The following is a 20,883-nucleotide window of genomic DNA, read 5'->3' as shown; positions in this document are numbered from 1 at the left end:
TATTTTCCTCTGGTGCTTAAGTAAGTTGGAACAAAGGACAGCCAAACACTGCAAAAGACCAGCATGCTGAAGGTGATAAACTTGGCTTCATTGAAACTGCCAGGCAATTTTCTGGCTAGGAAGGCCACAATGAAGCTGACAATGGCCAGGAAGCCCATGTAGCCCAGCACAGAATAGAACATGGTGATGGATCCTTCATTGCATAACAGTATAATTTGTTCAGTCATTGAGTGCATGTCCAAATCTGGGAATGGGGGAGAGGTTGCCAGCCAGAGAATGCAGTTCCCTACTTGAACAATGGAGCAGGAAAGGACAATGGAATAAGTCAGTCTCTTCCCCATCCAATTCCTTATCCTGGATCCTGGTTTGGTAGCCATAAATGCCAAAACGACAGAAATGGTTTTGGCCAAGATGCTAGAGAGGGCCACACAGAAGATGGTGCCAAAACTTGTGTGTCGGAGAAGGCAAGTTGCCTCATTAGGCATTCCAATGAACAGCAAAGAGCAGAGGAAACACAAGAGGAGGGAGATGAGGAGAATGTATGTTAGACTTCTGTTGTTGGCTTTGACTATGGCAGTGTCCCGGTGCTTAATGAAGATGCCCAGCACCAGAGCTGTGACCAGAGACAATAGAAGTGCAGAGGAAGTTGAAACAATAGCCAAAGTGTCATCAAAGGCTAGGAAATTTGAGATCTTAGGGATGCAGTGATTGTGGTCCTTGTTCGAATGCTTATCTTTTGGGCAATGGATGCAAGTTTCTGAAAAAGGTTGCAATGTATGGCAATTTAAAACCAAGGATTATTCTAGTGATTCATTTTCACCCAGTCTTACAAACACAGCAGAAATATGATGCATACAAATTCTTTCATTTACACTTCATTTTAAAAGCAAAGATATGAAAATAACTGCCTATCTGCTTAATAAAGCATGTCCTGTTTCCCCATCATATCACAGCAGGTGGCAGAACTATTTGATCAGCTCAGCCTATGTAGAGGAAATGAAAAGAAGGATCAGCCAGGCGCTGTACAAAACAGGAGTAGATGGTGATGAATTGAGTGGCTTACAAGCATGCCCCTTTCGTCCTGATCTTTCTTTCATTGTTAGCTCAGTACCTGCCTACCCAGGCCACAGTATGAGCTGGTCTGATGGCTTTTTATTGAGAACAGGGTAAGTTGTATCACTCCAATATTTGCTTGACAGCTTGAGAGTTTTTTCCTACCTGATTCGTACCAACTGGGAGCCAAGGATTGCTACTCCAATTTCCTTTAAATAGTTTTTGAAAGTTCCATTCATCAGAATGGTATTATTATTATTATTATTATTATTATTATTATTATTATTATTATATTATAATAATAATAATAATTTATAATAATAATAATAATAATAATAATAATAATAATAATAATAATAATAATTTAATATAATAATAATAATTTATTATTTATACCCCTCCCATCTGACTGGGTTTCCCCAGCCACTCTTGGTGGCTTCCAACTGAATATTAAAAACAATACAGCATCAGACATTAAAAACTTCCCTAAACAGGGCCGCCTTCAGTTGTCTTTCAAAAGTAAAATAGTTGTTTATTGCCTAGAAATCTGCTGGGAGGGCTTTCTACAGGGCAGGTGCCGCTACTGAGAAGGCCCTCTGCCTGGTTCCCTGTAACCTCACTTCTCGCAGTGAGGGAACAGCCAGAAGGCCCTTGGCGCTGGACCTCAGTGTCCGGACTGGATGATGGGGGTGGAGACGCTCCTTCAGGTATACCTGACCGAGGCCGTTTAGGGCTTTAAAGGTCAGCACCAACACTTTGAATTGTGCTCTGCCATTGTGCATGGCCATCCTTTCTAAAGATGCATCTGAAGATGATATATGCACATGTGAAATGCTATGCTTTAAAATATTTTAACAGAACAGGTCCTGCTCTTCTTATTTGAAAACATCCATTCTTTCATTGGAATGATCTTAGATCTTGATGCTAAAATGTGTTGCCCATATTTCTAAAGATAGGCTCCTCATTCATGTTATATATAAATGTGAAATAATTCTTAGTTTTAACACACACACACACACACACACACACACACACACATTAATGACTTGGGAAAGAGCTACTTGGCGTTTACTGCAATAAAGTGTGCCATTTGGAATATCTTAGCTTGTCTTGTCTTAGCCTTCTCATTTGAGAACATCCCATCTGGACATGGAGCACAATCATAGCAGCAAAATTTCTTCCCCTCCTTCTTTTTCTTCATATGACCAGGGGTGGCACCTTTGCAAAGATATGAGAGAAGCATAAGAACATAAGAGCCCTGCAGGATCAGACCAGAGGTCCAGCTCGTCCGGCATGCTGTCTTCACATTGACCAACCAGATGGAAATAGGAAGCCTGTAAACAGAAACTGACTGCACACTCTCCCAGCTTGTGGATTCTATGACTAACTGGGACACAGTCATTCAGGCTATCTAGACATTTTACTTCCTTGTCATGGCTGGGTACATGAATGTTCCAATCTATGTGAGAATAACGGAAGTCACCCATTACCACAGTTTCCTTTTTTATGCGTTCTGGATTTTGTTCTCCATCTCAAGTTCACCATAGGCATTTTGCTCACAGGGAAGATAGGAGATACTAGTATTAAATCACTCTTAGGTCTTTGTACTATCACCCACAGCAATTCTATAAGTACACTGCTGTTTTGGGGATTTGCTCCTGGAAACTTTGTCCTCTTTGACATACAAAGTGACATCACCTCTAGAATGCCCTTAATCCCTCATGAAAAGTTTTTATCCAGTTTCTCTCTATTCCACCAGGTTTAAATTATGCCCATTATACCCATGCTCTCATCTAAGACAAAGTAATACAGCTTACTCATCTTGCCTTAGAGGCTTCTAGCATTACCGTGTGTGTGTGTGTGTGTGTGTGTGTGTGTGTGTGTGTGATAGTATTGAAAAATATGTAGGGATTTCATCCTATAGCACCCTAGTAAATTAGAAGGCCAGTGATACATAATATAAGGCAGGCTTCCTCAGGCTCAGCCCTCCAGATGTTTTTGGCCTACAACTGCCATGATCCCTAACTAGCAGGACCAGTGGTCAGGGATTATGGGAATTGTAGTCTCAAAACATCTGGAGGGCAGAGGTTGAGGAAGCCTGATATATGGTTCATAGTTGAAGAAGTGGCACATCCTGTGTGAGGAATAATTTCTCTACTGAGCATCACAGAAACTCAAAAAGGTTAGAAGGTCCATATTTAGTCCATCCAAAGGCAGAACTAGCTTAGGATTTCGAAGAAAGTTATGGCAAGCAACATCATCGGTTTTCTGACAACCACTGCTCCATCTTAGTCTGAGATGCCTTCTCTGGATGGTACAGTTTTTATTGTTCTTCCATTATTTATTTATATACTTCTGAGAAGCAAAAATGCCTTCTTTTTGTTGTCATAGCTTTTTTATTTCTATAACTTTGGGTATGCCGGAAAGGACCATGCTCTCAAGATGATTTACAGAAATTTGAGGGGGGGTGTCAGTTTCAATATCATGTACAATGAAAGCTCAGCCAACACAATAGTGAACAGCCAACTCTAATTTGTACAATAAGTACAAATTTATATAATGGGGGGGGGGCGACTCACACAGCCAATAACCTGCAGCCTAAAAATGATATTTTAAAAACAGAACGAATTGCAATAAAATAATCTTAATAAAATGTCAGACGGAACAGATGGATATATATAACCCTCTTAAAGGCTGGTATTGACACAGGCAGGAGAGCCGTGTGCTTGAAACTACCTCTGTTTAGTACTTGCTACTCTGAATTTAATGGCAGGACTAAGACAAAGTCACAGCTATGGCCATACATTTGAATGGAATGGTATTCCAGTGAATTTCAAATTAAATAATGTATTATGCGAAGGAATGTTCTTTTTGTTTTCTTTACACCTCTTGCCCTTCTGTTTCATTGAGTGACTAATAATGTTGGCATTTGGAAGACTGTACAGCTATTTCCCACCTGAGCCAGGTCTTTAATCCATTTGATTCTGTCCTCATTGATGGTGAGCTCTTTTCCAGAAGGAGCCTGTGGATCCAGACTTCCCACTTTGACCCTAGCGTAGGATTGATTTGGGAACGTGACCAAGTTTCTAATATCAAAACCAGATGCCAGTTCTCCATGTTCATTTAATGTAATTTCATCTCCAGCGCTGTTGTTGAATGAGATCCTCTGAAGAAATGCATGGAGCTAGAAGGAAAACGAGAAAATAAAAAGTTCTGTATAGACTTATTCCCAATAAGACTAATGGAAGGTGTCCAACTTTTGGAAGCAGATGGAAGATGAGAGTGGCAAATTATGGCACAGTGTAAATTCAACAACTGAAGGCTGCCTCGTTAGTTTTAACCTTTTAAATGCCTGCTGCTAGTTTAAGTAAAGTTACAGGGAACTAGGCAGAGGGCCTTCTCGGTTGTGGCACCCACCCTGTGGAACGCCTTCCTATCAGATGTCAAGGAAATAAACTATCTGACTTTTAGAAGACATCTGAAGGCAGCCTACATTATACTCCCCTTTTCGATAAATAGAATTACTTAAATTTTATTATTGTCCTAAAGGGGCTAAATTCCAGAACTTGCCCATGGTTACATGTGACACTGCAGGATTACATGGAAGTAGGAAAAAATACCTGCCAGGCTTCCACATTCTGAGGAGACAGCCTGCTCCTGTACTCCATTGTCCTGTGGTTGACGCTAGCTGAGTACATGCTATGTAAAGCGTGTGCTAGAGCGTAGACAGCATTATAGATACTGTAGCTGTGGCCGGTCATGCTCATTTCAAAATAAGGAGACGGAATGTTCTCGAGAGCCTCCTCTCCATCACACGTTTCATCAATACCTGGTGACACACTGCTGTTTGAAAGCATACAACTGAATGCCTGTTCCCAGAAATCTTTGATAAAACCATCGCCATCTTCCCAGGAAGGATTTACGGCCGAAAGAAATTCTTGGAAGTTCTGCAGCTCTTTAGAATGAATAGCAAAGGAGATAGCACCATGGAAAATTTGTATATCAGTGCGAAATTGTTTTTGAAATATGTTTAATGTGAAATCAATTTGGGCTGTCGTAATCCATACTTTTGCTGTAGAGACCTCTTTGTATTGAGGAAATATCATCTGAACCATCCTAGCTATCCTCAGAGCTACTCCTAACCACATAATAGCTGCTCTTTCTCCATATATAACAACTGCATTGGCTTTGCTCTTCAGGAAAGGGGGTAATACAACCCTTGTTTCAGATGCCATATCAATGACGCTGCCAGAGGAGTGCAGGTTGTATTGAACTCTTTCAGCATATGCTGAACATATCTGATTCTTGGAAAACATTAGCTCCATGGCCTTCAAGAATCGTTCTCCACTTTCATTATCTGGAATGATGAGCCCAACCCATTTCCATCTGAAATGTAGCAATAACTGGACAATTCCTTGATACTGAAGGGCTTCATTGGGGACCATGCGATAAAAAGAAGGGAGCTTGAGTTGATAATTCACTTCTGGTTCAAATGAACCATATGAAATCTGAAAAGGAAAAAAGGAAAAGCTATTTAATATTCTATGGACTTTTAAATGAGTTTGTTGGAAGGGGGTTAATGTTACTGTTTTGTTTTGTTTTAACTATTTATTTTGTACTTTTATCCTGTATTTTTATCGTATGAACTGCCCTGAGATCCTTGAAGAGTGATATTATTATTATTATTATTATTATTATTATTATTATTATTATTATCCACACATACTCTTTCTTGGTATAACTTTCCTTTCAATATTTGCCCCATTAACTTACATAAATTCTCATCATTACATGATTTTTATTATCTCTCCCCCCCCCCATACTTTTGAATACCCAAATTATATCTCATGCAGTCGTTTCCATTTTATACCAAATTCCTAATGGGAAGAGATTTATGGCAGGGATAAAAAGACATTGCCATGGCGCTCATGCTCAGATCCTACCTGTGGAATCTTGTAAAGACCTAAGATGTCTGCCATGCATGAGGAGATATCAGAGCTCAATCCCCCAATGACTCCTATTGCATTTTCCTGAGTGTCACATTTGTAGTTGGGGACAAATTGATGTGCTTTGAAGAGTAGGTCCAGAGTACTACGGTAGGCCATTTTTGGATTGGAGTAACTGTCATAGATGTGGAATCCGAGAGTGACATTGGGTAAGATCTTGGGATTCTCATTGACCTCATCAACAGCAAACACCAGGGCCAGGATGTGCTGGTAAAACTTTGTCACCACACTGCAAATCATTTGTTACTAGTACACAAAATCATTTTAGCACAATATTCACCCACTCTAAATATGATAGTTTCAACTGCCTGACTATGAGGATAAGGCACAAACAAACAATTTAATAATTAGCTGGTGATTTTCTTATTGGAAAATGGAAAAATCTATTCTGGTTACTATTGCCTGAATTGTGCGTTTAGACTTTTGCTTCATATAATTATGTATGTTAGGAATAAGAACTGTATTCAAGCCAAATCAGATTGTTAATATCTCAGATAGATTGAACAGAGATTTCATTTTCAGTTTTAATTATTAAGTGTCTTTGAAACCAATACTTCATGACTTTATTATTGTAACTCCTGATTAATATATGGAATAAAGAACATATATGAGATAAAGAACCTTTGGTATTCAAAAACAGGCTATGGGGGAATGCTAGTATATATATATTTATGTGGAGCAGTAATAATTTATGGCATTCAGTAATTAAGAAAATATAAATGTCTAAGGAGGAGTTCAGAGTAAAATCATGCTGTTTCTGTTGAAAATTCCAGACTATGTGAAGGATTTAGAAGAAAATTGAGAAGAAAGTATTCAAAATTTGCAAATATAATACTTGGTGGATGACTGCTGATGCAGATTTTAATATTCAGAATAATTATGGTTCAATATTTTGATAACGTCTTTTCAGATGTAGAAAATTGTGCAAGTAGCACAAAGGATCTTTATAAATAACAATTTTTGTCTGGCATCTAAAGGCAACAAGGTGTTAGGAGCAGGTGGGTCTTCATAGGGCAGGCATTCCAGAGATTTGGTGTCCCTACTTTATCTAAAAAAATTTTGGAGGAAAAAATCCCAGAGAGTAAAAGCATGAAGTTGATTGTGGATCTGTTGAAAACAAATGAGTAAGCCATTGAAGAAGTCAGGGTGGCTGATGAAAAGACTGTGAAACAACAACTACAAGAAGATAAATAATATTTGTTGATTTTTACATTTATTTGTATAATGAAGGCCTCAGCAAATGCAATTTTGCAAAACCTGGATGCACCCTAGACTGCGATTTTTAAAGCAGACAAATTGGTCAAAACATATCTGAAGTGTGTGGTGCAGATATTTTGGGCATCTAATCATAAGGTAAAAGGTAAAGGTACCCCTGCCCGTACGGGCCAGTCGTGTCCGACTCTGGGGTTGCGCGCCCATCTCGCTTAAGAGGCCGGGGGCCAGCGCTGTCCGAGGACACTTCCGGGTCACATGGCCAGCGTGACAAGCTGCATCTGGCAAGCCAGCGCAGCACACGGAAACGCCGTTTACCTTCCCGCCGGAGCGGTCCCTATTTATCTACTTGCACCCGAGAGTGCTTTCGAACTGCTAGGTTGGCAGGCGCTGGGACCGAGCAACAGGAGCGCACCCCACCGCGGGGATTCGAACCGCTGACCTGACGATCGGCAAGTCCTAGGCGCTGAGGTTTTACCCGCGTCCCACAAATAATCATAGAATGACTTATTTCCCCAAAGTGATTTGTTTGGTAGGTCTACCACTTCCATTTCCTCTCTTTCTGCCACCCAGTTTGTTCTTCTTACTGCCTTCTCTCTTTCCCTCATTTTTTCCTCTCTCCTCCATTCACAGTGAATTAGGCTGAGGTCAACATGTGATATGCAGTCTACTAGCGGCTAAGCAGCTATGCAGTATAACCAGAACAATGAAAATTGGATCACAAAAATGTCATGTTTTGAAATGTCCATCATAGTCTATGTTCACTTTTTGATCATTTCATATTCTTATTAACAATTGTGTCCTTCCTTCCATCCATTAAAAAACTCTTCTAATTTTTTTTTAAAATACTTCACAGTCAATCTTATGAATATAAAAGAATCAGTAAGATAAAATTAAAGACCATTTACTTACAATGGGGTTTTAACAGAGGACTGAGCAGGGTGTTGGTTGAACAAAAGTTGGGGGAAAATGTAATGGATATGAGATGCCATTCCACCAATGATGAGATCACCTCGCTCATGCCATTCATGTGGAATATATACAGCAGTATTTCTCAAGCAAGTCACATTTTGAACTTTGCACACCATATCTGAAAGCAGCAGCAGCAGCAGAAGAAGCACCATTCTGAGAGCACAACTCCCCCTGAACATGGACTCTCTTGAATCTTTCAGTCTGCAACATTCATGTTAGCATTAATACTCTCATCAGCCTGATTTAAACAAGATGTCTTGGGTGGCAACAAACTCTGCTAGTGCAGTACTCAAAGGGATGTGTATACACCTTACCATAAACCTCAGCAGCATTATGGAAGCAAGGCTTACAATGGCATGGCTTGAACGCCAATTAAAAAACAGCAACCTGATTTTCTATACAAAGAAAGAGGGAAATTGATCAAAATGACAGAGCCCTGCCTCTCTCTTATACCTAATCTTAGCAGTCTGTGGATTACTGGAGTGCTTATAATCATTTCATACTCAGGTGTTGAATTTTGTTTTCCTATCTGCCTTCTTGCAAATCACTGGAGGTTAGGCCATACCGATCGAGTATAGTGATTTAGATAATTGCAGGGAAGACATTCACTTCTGTGATGGAGTAGGAACAGGTCTCAAACCTCCCCTGTCAAAGTGGGAAATTGACAGCTGCAAAATTATTGAATGCTGGTTATCTGATTTGAAATTCTTCTGCAAAAATCTTGCTGGTGAACAAACAAAGCTCACTCTGTGAAAGAACCTCAATATTTATTTTTTAAAGAATGAAATGTTGTTGTTGTTGTTGTTGTTGTTGTGATTATTGTTGTTGTTGTTGTCTATTACCTGTGCTTACCCTAAGGTCCCAGGGCAGGTTACAACAAATGAAACACAACATTAATATTCAAAACAAAAAAAATTCCTTCCAGTAGCACCTTAAAGACCAACTAAGTTAGTTCTTGGTATGAGCTTTCGTGTGCATGCACACTTCTTCAGATACAAGTGTGCATGCACACGAAAGCTCATACCAAGAACTAACTTAGTTGGTCTTTAAGGTGCTACTGGAAGGAAATTTTTTTGTTTTGACTATGGCAGACCAACACGGCTACCTATCTGTAACTACAACATTAATATTAAAACACAATATTAAAGAAAATTTAAAACAGTTCAAAACAACAGAAAGCTTTTTTCTTTTCTTTTTTTTGGCTAGTCTAATAGGCAACCATTGAAAGTGTCACACCATCTGACCTATGTAATATTAACTACTCCTGTTTTTCTCTGGATCTTTAGAACAGTGATAGAAAAGATCCAAACAATGTCAACACACAGGACGTCTGGGAAATAAAACTCTAATAACATGCTTATATAGAGCTCCAGAACAATGTAACTGTTGCCATTTTCTAAAACTATCTAATCACTGAACGTCACTTTCGAACCTTCATTTGCATACAAACTATCCAATCACTGAACATCACTTTCAATCCTTCATTTGCATAACTATCTACAATATCCTCCTGCTGGCCCAGGGTGAGAACTTCAGTACATAACAGTAGCCATGAATGCCAAAACCACAGAGATAGTTTTGGCCATGATGCATTTTTTCATCTCCGCCAAGCTAAGCAGTTGGCTCCTTACCTCTCTCGCCCTGACCTAGCCACTGTGATCCACACAACAGTCACCTCCAGGCTTGATTATTGTAACTCACTCTACGTGGGGCTGCCCTTGAGACTGACCCAGAAACTCCAGCGGGTGCAGAATGCCGCGGCGAGACTCCTTACGAGGTCCTTGCCATAGGATCACATTCACCCGGTGCTATACCAGCTGCACTGGCTCCTGGTGGAGTACAGGATCAGGTTTAAGGTGCTGGTTTTAACCTTAAAGCCCGATATGGCCTAGGACCCTCATACCTACAGGACCGCCTCTCCTGGTAAGTCCCACGGAGGACCTTATGGTCTTCAAATAAAAACATCTTGGAGATCCTGGGCCACAGGGAAGTTAGGCTGGCCTCAACCAGAGCCAGGACTTTTTCGGCCGTGGCCCTGATCTGTCAGAAGGGACTAGGGCCCTGCGGGACTTGACATCTTTCCGCAGGGCCTGCAAGATATAGCTGTTCCACCAGGCCTTTGGCCAAGGCACAGTCTGACCCCCTCTCTCCTTCTATAATCCTCATAGAACACTAACCTAATGATTGCCATTAATTTGATTCTGAATTGATTTTAGAAAATATTTCAATTAACTGATTGTGATTCTATGTAAACTGTGCTATTTTTACTGTTGTTAGCTACTCTGAGCCTGGCTTTGGCTGGGGAGGTTGGGATATAAATAAAATTGTTGTTGTTGTTGTTGTTGTTGGCTACAGAGAATATGGTGTCAGAACTTGTTTGTCGGAGAAGGCAAGTTGCCTCATTAGGCATTCTGATGAACAACAAAGAGCAGAGGAAACACAACAGAAGGGAGCTGAGGAGAATGTAGGTGAGGCTTCTGTTGTTGGCTTTGACTATGGCAGTGTCCCGGTGCTTAAAGAAGATGCCCAACACCAGAGCTGTGACCAGAGCCTGTAGAAATGCAGGGGGGGGGGAAATGAAATGATGGCCAAAGTGTCATCAAAAGCTAGGAAAACTGGTATCTTTGAACACAGTGATCATAGCCCTTGTTTGGATGGTTATCTTCTGGACAGCTCATACAAATTTCTGGAAAAATATACGCTGTATGATAATTTAAAAACAATATCCAGTGATCTATGTCCACCCAGCTCCACCGACAGCCCAGGAAGATGATATATTAAAATTGTGCCCTTTAAAGTTGCATCTTGAAAGCAAAGCTGTGAAAATTACTGCATATCTGTGTAATAAAGAATATCCCTGCTTACCCATCATATTGCATCAGGCCTCAGAACCATTTTGTGCTCAGTCTATGTGAAGTGGGTGAAAAGAAGGACCAACGGAGGGTTACACAAGACAGGAGGGTGATGGATGGAGTGGCTAATCAGCACAATCTCTTTCTAGCTTTTTTTCCCCATTGCTAGCTCATTGATTTATGACAGCAAAAACTGAAACTAGCTTTGGTTCTCAATTAATATTAGTAGGGGGGCAAAGTTCTCCAGCCATCAAACCAGCCCACACTAGGTCCTGGATAGGAAGGTACTGAGCTAACAATGAAAAAATAGCTAGAAAGAGATATTCCTAAGAGTATTTTTAGAGTTGAACCCACCCCATCCTTTCCACTTGCCTAATTTGCTAGAACTGGGGGCTGTTACACCCTTCAACCTACATAAGATGTATTGGACATTGTTTGCTATCATACTAACTGCTTACTGGAAACAATTCTGGACAGAGTTCTAATGTTATTAGGAGGTAGGGACACTGGATAATATTGTCTTATCACTTTAGAAACAACACATCTGATCTGAGGCAATCTGACATGGTTAAGAAGCTCCCTGTCACCAGTCTTTAACTCAGATAAGAAATGTAATTAGGGTGTACTAGTTCACCCTATGTGTAGATGATTTTGAAGCTCTCCAGAATTTTTCCATTGCCTAGACTGATCTGCTACAAATGTCTTATGAAAGTGATATTGGATCTTATCCACAGTTTCATTCCTTCACACAGTCCCAATTCATATAAAAGACACATGTTCCTATATGGAATAACAAGGACATAAATGATATGATGAATCCTTCTATTATTTATATTTTTTTCAACTTCCTGACTAGGAAAGGTGCAATGAGACTGTTAATTGTCAGCAAGGCCAGGTAGCCTAAGACCCAACAAAAACTTCTGTCATTTATATCTTCCTCCGTATCAATTGCTCTCTGTTGTTTAACTCAGGCCTCATCACAATAATATAGCATTTAGGGGAAAAGATGCAAGCCAGTAATCCAGCACTGGAAGCCAGGATGGAGAAGATCTCCACAGCCACCATGTATTTTCCTCTGGTGCTCAGGTAAGTTGGAATAAAGGAGAGCCAAACGCTGCAGAAGACCAACATGCTGAAGGTGATGAACTTGGCTTCATTGAAACTGTCAGGCAACTTCCTGGCTAAGAAGGCCACCGTGAAGCTGACAATGGCCAGGAAACCCATATAGCCCAAGACACAGTAAAACATGAGGACTGACCCTTCATTACACAGAAATATAATTCCTTCCTTCATTGAGTGCATGTCCAAATCTGGGAATGGAGGAGAGATTGTCAGCCAGAGTGCACATATCACTACTTGAGTTTTAGAGCAGGAAAGGACTATGGAGTAAGCCAGTCTTTCCCCCACCCATTTCCTGATAGAGGATCCTGGCTTAGTAGCCATGAATGCCAAAACCACTGATATAGTTTTGGCCAAGATGCTAGAGAGGGCCATAGAGAAGACGATGCCAAAAGCGGTTTGTCGGAGAAGGCAGGTCACCTTATTAGGTTTTCCAATGAACAACAAAGAACAGAGGAAACACACGAGGAGGGAGATGAGGAGAATGTAGGTGAGGCTTCTGTTGTTGGCTTTGACTATGGCTGTATCCCGATGCTTAATGAAGATGCCCAGCACCAGAGCTGTGATCAGGGACAATAAAAGTGCAGTGGAAGTTGAAACAATGGCCAGCACATCATCAAAAGCTAAGAAGTTTGGTATCTTAGGAATGCATAGATCCCGGCCTTTGTTTGGGTATAGATCCTTTGCACAACTTGCACAATTTTCTAAATCTGAAAAGAAGTTAACAAAATATTGAACCAGAATAGTTCCGAATATTAAAATCTGTAGCAGCAGCAGTCCACCAAACATTATAGCTCATCATGCAATTTTTGATACCTTTCTGACCAAGATTCGTACAAATCCTACACATAACCTGGAATTTTCAACAGAAGCAGCATGTGTGTCCTAGATGTACAAGCATTCCCTCATAGCCTGCTTTTAAATACCACAGGTTCTTTATTCCATATATTAATCAGCAATTACAGTTTGTATAATGAGTGCCATCCCACCAAATCATACTCAAGGTAGTCCCACTGAAATAAATAGACTTAAGCAACTTGTCAACCAATTAGAGGTTTTCCATTATGAAGTGGTTTATAAATTTTATGAAATAAATACATAAATTGATTTCAGTGGGTCAATTCTGAGTATTACTATTGCCCAATAAGTTTTAATACTAGAAAATCCTGATCCCTTATTTTTTAATCCTAAATAATACCGGCATTTTTACCAGTGCTCTTGTTAAAGCCATAAAATCTTTATGCGAATGTTCGTAGTGATTTTTATATAATTACAGTGGTACCTCGGGTTACGATTCTTCTCTCACTTGCTTGGTCTGAATGATTTCAAAATAACAATTCATTATCCTCCAAGTTCTCCAGCCATCAAACCAGGCCACACTAAGTCCTGGATAGGAAGGTACTGAGCTAACAATGAAAAAATAGCTAGAAATAGATATTCCTAAGAATATTTTTTGGGTTGAACCCACCCCATCCTTTCCCCACTTGCCTAGTTTGTTACAACTGGGGGCCTAAATGAACACTGAGAACAATGTACAACAACATAATTTTAAAAAATGTGCCAAGTTAATTATAACAAACTTGCAAAACAGCCTCTCATATATTACTTCAGAAACTTGGGCAATCTGGTCTACCATGAAATAGCATGTCCTACCCTTCTCGTTTGAGACCATCCCATCTGGACATGGAGCACAATCATAGCAGCAAAATTTCTCTCCTTCTTTCTTTTTCTTCCCATAACCAGGTTGGCAGATGCCATTACATTCTGAAAGGGGTGGCACCTATCCAAAGATATTGGAAATTTAACATTGAATAAAGTTAAGGGAAGAGTTTAGTATTAATTAGTTTGTAGAATTCTTCTTCCATCTGATATTTATCATGCTTTAAGCAATAGTACACAGGGGGCACATTCCTTCTGTATTCAAACTCAGAAAGATTCAAAGTTCTATACTCAGTCTTATAAATGGATTAAAACTAGATTTGCATTTCATTGAATGTTACAAACTGAAGGCTTGACTCATAAATCTCACATAAAGTAATGACAGGAAACATCTATTTTCTGTAATACATGTTAGGCCCTGCTAACATTTTGTTGTCATTCCTTATTTCTTTATACCTTTTTATACTGCTCTATCAGGCAATGTCCTCTCTTGGGGGCTTAAAAACATACACCATATGCAAATACAATCTCAATAAACCAATATTATATAAAACACAACCTACAACCTTTAAATCAGCTTATAGAATCATAGAGTTGGAATAGACCACAAGGGCCATCAGGTCCAACCCCCTGCCAAGCAGGAAACACCATCAGAGCACTCCTGACATATGGTTGTCAAGCCTCTGCTTAAAGACCTCCAAAGAAGGAGACTCCACCACACTCCTTTGCAGCAAATTCCACTGTCGAACAGCTCTTACTGTCAGGAAGTTCTTCCTAATGTTTAGGTGGAATCTTCTTTCTTGTAGTTTGGATCCATTGCTCCGTGTCCGCTTCTCTGGAGCAGCAGAAAACAACCTTTCTCCCTCCTCTATATGACATCCTTTTATATATTTGAACAATATCAACAGCTAGGTGGAACGGAAGCGTTTTCATCCTATTTCTGAAGGACAACAGTGACAAAGCCAAATGAACATCTCAAGGAAAGTATTTCCATAGACCAGGGGCCACCACAAAAAAAGTCCTGTCCCTAGCAGCTGTGTATGTACCGAACTCATTTAAAGAGTAGCCTAAAAAGCAGAACTACCAATAATGATCTTAAGGAGTTGGGCGTGCTCACGTGCGTAAAGAGAGTTCTTCAAATGATAGCTTGCCACCAATGAAATATTCACTTTTCATATAAAAGCAATGTATAATAATAATAATAATAATATTGCATTATTATCCACCTGAGTCAAACTTCTGTGCCATTTAATTCTGGCCTCATCAATGGTGAATTCTTTCCCAGGAGGAGCCTGAGGGTCCAGCCTTCCCACTTTGATTCTGACATAGGATTTATTTGGGAATGTGATCAAATTTGTAATATCAAATCCAGCGTCCAATTCTCCATGTTCATTCAATGTAATTTCATCTCCAGCACTGTTGTTGAATGACATTCCTCGAAGAAACGAGTGGAGCTAAGTGGAAAGTGAAAGAGAATCAAATGGACTAACAAAAATAGGAATTGGTTATTGAAATAGCTTTCCTAGATGGATTTTACTTATATTTCTCTTTCAGAGAACCTTTACACAATGGAAAGTTTCTGACTTTCAGTAGCCGACAAAGGAAGAGAGTGGAAAATCATGAATCACTTTAAATTCAGTTGAAGTTGCTGTCAAAAGAACTTTCAAAAAGAATAATGGAGGATAAGTTAGGGTATAAACATTATCATCTGAAGGGAAGGGAAGAATCTGAAAGGAATGACAAGAGCTGGGTGCTCATGTTCTGCAGAAATTGCTTTGTTAATGGAATATTGGTATCACAGAACTGTCAGTACAGAAACATTACCTTCCAGGGTTCCACTTTCTGATAAAATAGCTTGTCTCCACCCTCCATTTTTCTGAAGTTGGTTTTAGTTGAGGAAGTCATATGTAAGGCTTCTGCCAGAGCATAGACAGCATTATAGATACTGTAGCTATGGCCAGTCATGCTCATTTCAAAAAATGGTGCAGGAAGGCTCTCCAGCATCTCCTCCCCAGTACATGTGTCTGCTGGCCCAGTGGAATTTGAAAGTGAACAACTAAATTCTTGTTCCCAGAAATCGTTGATAAAACCATCTGCATCTGCCCATGAAAGATTTATATTCTTAAGAAATTGTTCGAAATCCCGAAGCTCCTTTGCATGAATTGAGAAGCAGATAGAACCGTGGAACATTTGTCTATCAACCTCTGTAATCTTTTGAAAAGTGTACAATGTAAAATCAATTTGGGCTGTCGTAATCCAAACCTTTTCTGGAGATAACGTCTTTTTATACTGTGGATTGATTTGTTGAAGTATCTTAACTACTCCTATAACACCTCCCAACCATCGAACAGTTGCACTTTCTCCATATATAATAACTGCATTTGCTTTGCTTTTCATGAAAGTCGGCAAATTATTCAGTAGGTCATCAACCATTTCAAGTCCATTACCTGAGAAATATGTATGTTTTTGAACTCTTTCTGTGAATGCTGAACATATTCCATGCTTGGAAAGTATTGGCTCTATGGTCTGCAAGAATGTTTCTCCCCCTCTGTCGTTTATAGCAATGAGCCCGATCCATTTCCATCTGAAATGCAGAAGTAACTGGATAATTCCCTGATACTGAAGCCTTCGTTGGGAACCATGCGGTAAAAGGAAGGGAACTTTATCTGATCAATGGCTGCTGGTTCAAATGAACCGTATGAAATCTAAAACAACAATCAGACATTTTAGAGTGGAATCAGCGGTCCATAATCCTTACATTTATTATTTTTTTCCCTTTACACTGCAATCTTATAAATTTCCAACAATTAAAGTGAAACTCTGCATTATTTTATAGGGACAGACAGACACACCCACCCACTTTTGCTCACTCATATCACTTTGTGCAACAATTCCCCTTACATACAATAGAGTTAATTTAATAGAATTCAGAAAGCCATCTTGCCCTTATCATTCACATCTCTGATTATCCATGTTATACCCCCCCAATCAGTTCCACATAATTCAGATTTTACTTTTCCCCATTCAAGTTGCTACTGGAAAGAGAGTGAATTATAGTGGAAGATTAAAGGAAATCCCTCTTATCCCCAGGCTCAAATCCTACCTGTAGAATCCTGTAAAGACCTAAGATGTCTGCCAAGCATGAAGAAATATCAGAATCAAGTCCCCCAATTACTCCTAATACTTTATTCTGAATGCCACATTGGTAGTTTGGGACAAAGTGATGTGATTTAAAGAGCAGGTCCAGAATGGAACGATAGGTCATCCTTGAATCAGAATAGCTGTCGTAGATGTGGAACCCAAGAGTGACATTGGGCAGGATCCTGGGATTATCATTGATCTCATCAACAGCAAACACCAAGGCCAGGATGTGCTGGTAAAACTTGGTCACCACACTGCAAATAAAGTGGCTGGCTATTTCATGGGACTTTTGAACAGTACACAAAGTAGTTTTGTCTTGGTAGTGGTCTACTCTAATCCTAACAATTAAGCTGCCAGAGTATACATATAGGGTACAAGCAGCATAATTAGTCATTAAAGAAGCGCTATAAGAAAGGGACGCAGGTGGCGCTGTGGGTAAAAGCCTCAGCGCCTAGGGCTTGCCGATCGAAAGGTCAGTGGTTCGAATCCCTGCGGCGGGGTGCGCTCCCGTTGCTCGGTCCCAGCGCCTGCCAACCTAGCAGTTCGAAAGCACTCCCGGGTGCAAGTAGATAAATAGGGACCGCTTACAAGCGGGAAGGTAAACGGCGTTTCCGTGTGCGGCTCTGGCTCGCCAGAGCAGTGATGTCACGCTGGCCACGTGACCCGGAAGTGTCTCCGGACAGCGCTGGCCCCCGGCCTCTTGAGTGAGATGGGCGCACAACCCTAGAGTCTGGCAAGACTGGCCCGTACGGGCAGGGGTACCTTTACCTTTACCTTTATAAGAAAGGCAGAATTGTGCTTTCATAAGGATAGGCCTGTTTTGAGCAGTCTGTAGCTCAAATCAGATTTTTAATCTCTCAGCAGATATAGACTGTGGAGATGTCTATAGAGAATGGATTGAGTGTCTTAAATTTCACTTCATGAGTGCTGTCCATTTTGCTCTTTATCACCATAGAGCTTCAGCTACAAATGCCTACTGAAGTGTGCTACAGTTTTTGGAACTATTACCACATTTGGAGAGTTCCTGAACCTGCAAAAACTTCCTCCAGTACTGGACCTCTGTGTGTATCTTTAGAATCCAGCTTTTTATAGGTTGAAACCCAGGAGTAAGTGAACATAAAAGGAATGTGAGAAGCTGCTTCATATTCAGCACACCGAAGTCAGTATTTTCTTTACAGGCTGCCACCTACTGTATTCTCCAGTGTTTCAGAGAAGGGTATTTTCTAATCCCCTATTTGAAAAACCAGGGACTGAACCTGGGACCTTTGGCATGCACAACCTGAGCTGTACTGCTGAGCTCTGCTCTGTTCTGTAAATGAAGTGTTATATTTTTGTTCTCATTCCCAGTTTTCCCTTAGCAAGTCGTTTCATTACACAAATGCCTGCTTCCTTCTAGGATGCTTTAAGCCTCTCATTCTGTTCTACAGCGCATCCCTTTTTCTGGTAACCACATTCTATTGGAGATTTAAAATGAAAAAATGGTATGAAATAATATATGTGTATTTACTCACTACATCTTACTCTTCATAGGTTGAAAGCCTAATGATAACCTGTAGGTTGAAAATTTAGGAAATGGGCATTTTAAGCCAAGTCTCTCTATGTGCATATATTTCAATGACTCATCAATGATTAACCATCAACCTCACACCCTGATTTTTGCTGGAAGTCACTGATTATTAGGATATAAAATTAGTCTTACCCAGAGAAAATGGACAATTAATTAATTATAATTATTAAATTAATTATTAATAATTATTAATTTAGTATGAATAACTCAAACTAGCTAACAGAAACGTTATTTTATTATTTTCAAAACCTAAACAGGATTATTATTTCAATTCACTACAACTAAGAAAATTCACAACAGCCAAAACTAGTTGAATATATACATTTCCGCAGGAAAAGATTGACAGCAAATATCTCAGGCAGAGAAAGTACCAAAGAATCATTTAACCTCAAGGTCCTTTTTGAAGAGGCAGAGAACACAATATTAATAATAATTAATAATTACACGTTATGTAGTAAGACTATTTTGTAGTCTTATTACATTTTATGCAAGAACCCATTGCACCATTTCAGTACATTTAAAAAGATCCACAGCACATCTCAGTTGAAAATAAAATTGCACATACTATAATGCATGAAAAAGAAGAGGCAATTTAGAGTCACTAAGTGTTGGGGACAGGTGGACATTCTACAGATTTGATGCATTTACTGTAAAGCATTATCTAAAAATGGTACACCAGAAATTTCGACAGAGTGAAAAAATGAAAATTATCAGGGATTTCAGGAGTACAAAATGCAAAATCATTTAAGGGGCTTGAGTGGCAAAATTAAACTTGGAGGAAAAAATGTATGACATTAAACCCACAAGAGGATAATAAAACATTCAACTTTTAAAGGACACAGCAAGTTCGATCTTGTCAAACCAGAATGCACCTTAGATTCCAATTTTAAATAGAACAGCCAGCACATTTGGCCTCATTTGTTTGTTATCATCTGAAATACCTTGGGGTCTGCATGTTGGTCATTTTATGTGTCATCCACAGTTTTTTTCTCATCTCATCACAATATAATTTTAAAAACTGTTTCCCCCACCCTTTCATTCTTTGCACCTCCTAACAAATAAAGCAGGAATGTTGGGAATGAGTGAGGAACAAGCCAATGACCAGAGTCAATAGTTGTTAGGGCTACACCTTTCTCTCTGTCTCCCTTTGATTTATTTCCCACCTCCTGCTTTTCCCCATTCCTCTCTCCCTCTCCCTCTCAGCTGTCTCACTTCCCCACATGCTTTCTCCTCCATGCCACCCATATGCTATTAAGCTGAGGCCCATGGGGTAAAAGTTCTCCACTCCTGAAATAAAGAACTATAAAGCTTGAACATGTCTGAAAATTTGGGTGAAATACAAAAGCTGCCCCATACTCCCCTTATATAATGGAAGCTCTCAGAGGCTATGTATTATAACAAAACCATAGAGCAATTGGATCATGAAAGGCTAATGTTTCCAAATCTTCAACTGCTAGTATAGGTATAGTCTAAATATAGAGGCATTTGAGTTTTTCATTTTCTTAACGTCCAGCCAGCCAGCCATGAAGAAGCAGGTCTATTTCTGGTTTTAAACAGTAATCAAAGCTATTTGCAGACAGCCACACTAATAGAAATAATTGGTCAAATGAAGTCAAGGGACATTTCCTTACGATGGGGTCTTATAGGAGACTTGAGAAGGGTGTCTGTTGAATAAGCTTTTGGAGAAAACATAACGCATATGAGACACCATCCCGCCAATGAGGAGATCACCTGGCTCATACCACTCATGTGGAATATCTACAGGATTATTATTGATGAGCTTAACTGTATGCACTTTGCACAGCAAATCTGGGAGCAGCAAAAGCAGCAGCAGCAACATCCTGTACTGTAACTTCCCTTGGAACCCGGGAATTCCTGTTTAAAATATTAACTGGTTGATCACTGTAAGAACAGAATGCTGGACTAGAAGGGCCTTTGACCTGATGTGGCAGAGCTGCTATAATGTCAGGATCTTATTATTACAAATCTGCTGGATTTGAAGATCAGTTGGATGGCATCTGGCTCTGCCAAGGAGCTTCTCAAAGGGACATCTTCCAATCTTATCCTTAACCTCAACAGCATGCCATACGCATGCCTTGAATGCTAAACAATGAAATAAGGAAACTAACTAAAATGACAGTGCCCTGCCTCTCTCTTCTCCCTAATATTAGGTGTCCCTGGAACACGTATGTACTTATAATGATTTCAGGAGTGCTTGTTTAACTGTTTTCCACGGTATTCTGGAAAGCACTAGCCAGATGAGTTGATTATGGTGGTTTTTATAATTACTGGGGAGATAATG

The 20,883-nt window shown here is 39.8% G+C and overlaps 1 protein-coding gene and 1 pseudogene across 1 annotated transcript; both read right to left on the bottom strand.

Moving 5' to 3' along the window:
* Positions 1–12,022: 12,022 nt before the first annotated feature.
* Positions 12,023–16,515, bottom strand: LOC114583425 (vomeronasal type-2 receptor 26-like; annotated as a pseudogene).
* Positions 16,516–16,937: 422 nt separating this feature from the next.
* LOC144324906 (vomeronasal type-2 receptor 26-like) lies at positions 16,938–20,421 on the bottom strand. The gene is made up of 2 exons (XM_077918042.1): positions 20,213–20,421; positions 16,938–17,268 (listed from the first exon to the last, which is right to left on the bottom strand). Exons 1-2 carry the CDS (start codon positions 20,419–20,421, stop codon positions 16,938–16,940), a joined length of 540 nt encoding a protein of 179 aa, XP_077774168.1.
* Between the last annotated feature and the right edge of the window lie 462 nt (positions 20,422–20,883).

The sequence above is a fragment of the Podarcis muralis genome, chromosome 13 (genome assembly GCF_964188315.1).
Source record: "Podarcis muralis chromosome 13, rPodMur119.hap1.1, whole genome shotgun sequence".
Classification (NCBI taxonomy): domain Eukaryota; kingdom Metazoa; phylum Chordata; class Lepidosauria; order Squamata; family Lacertidae; genus Podarcis; species Podarcis muralis.
Note: the sequence above shows the minus strand (reverse complement) of the source record. Positions and strands in the feature narration are given on the sequence as shown.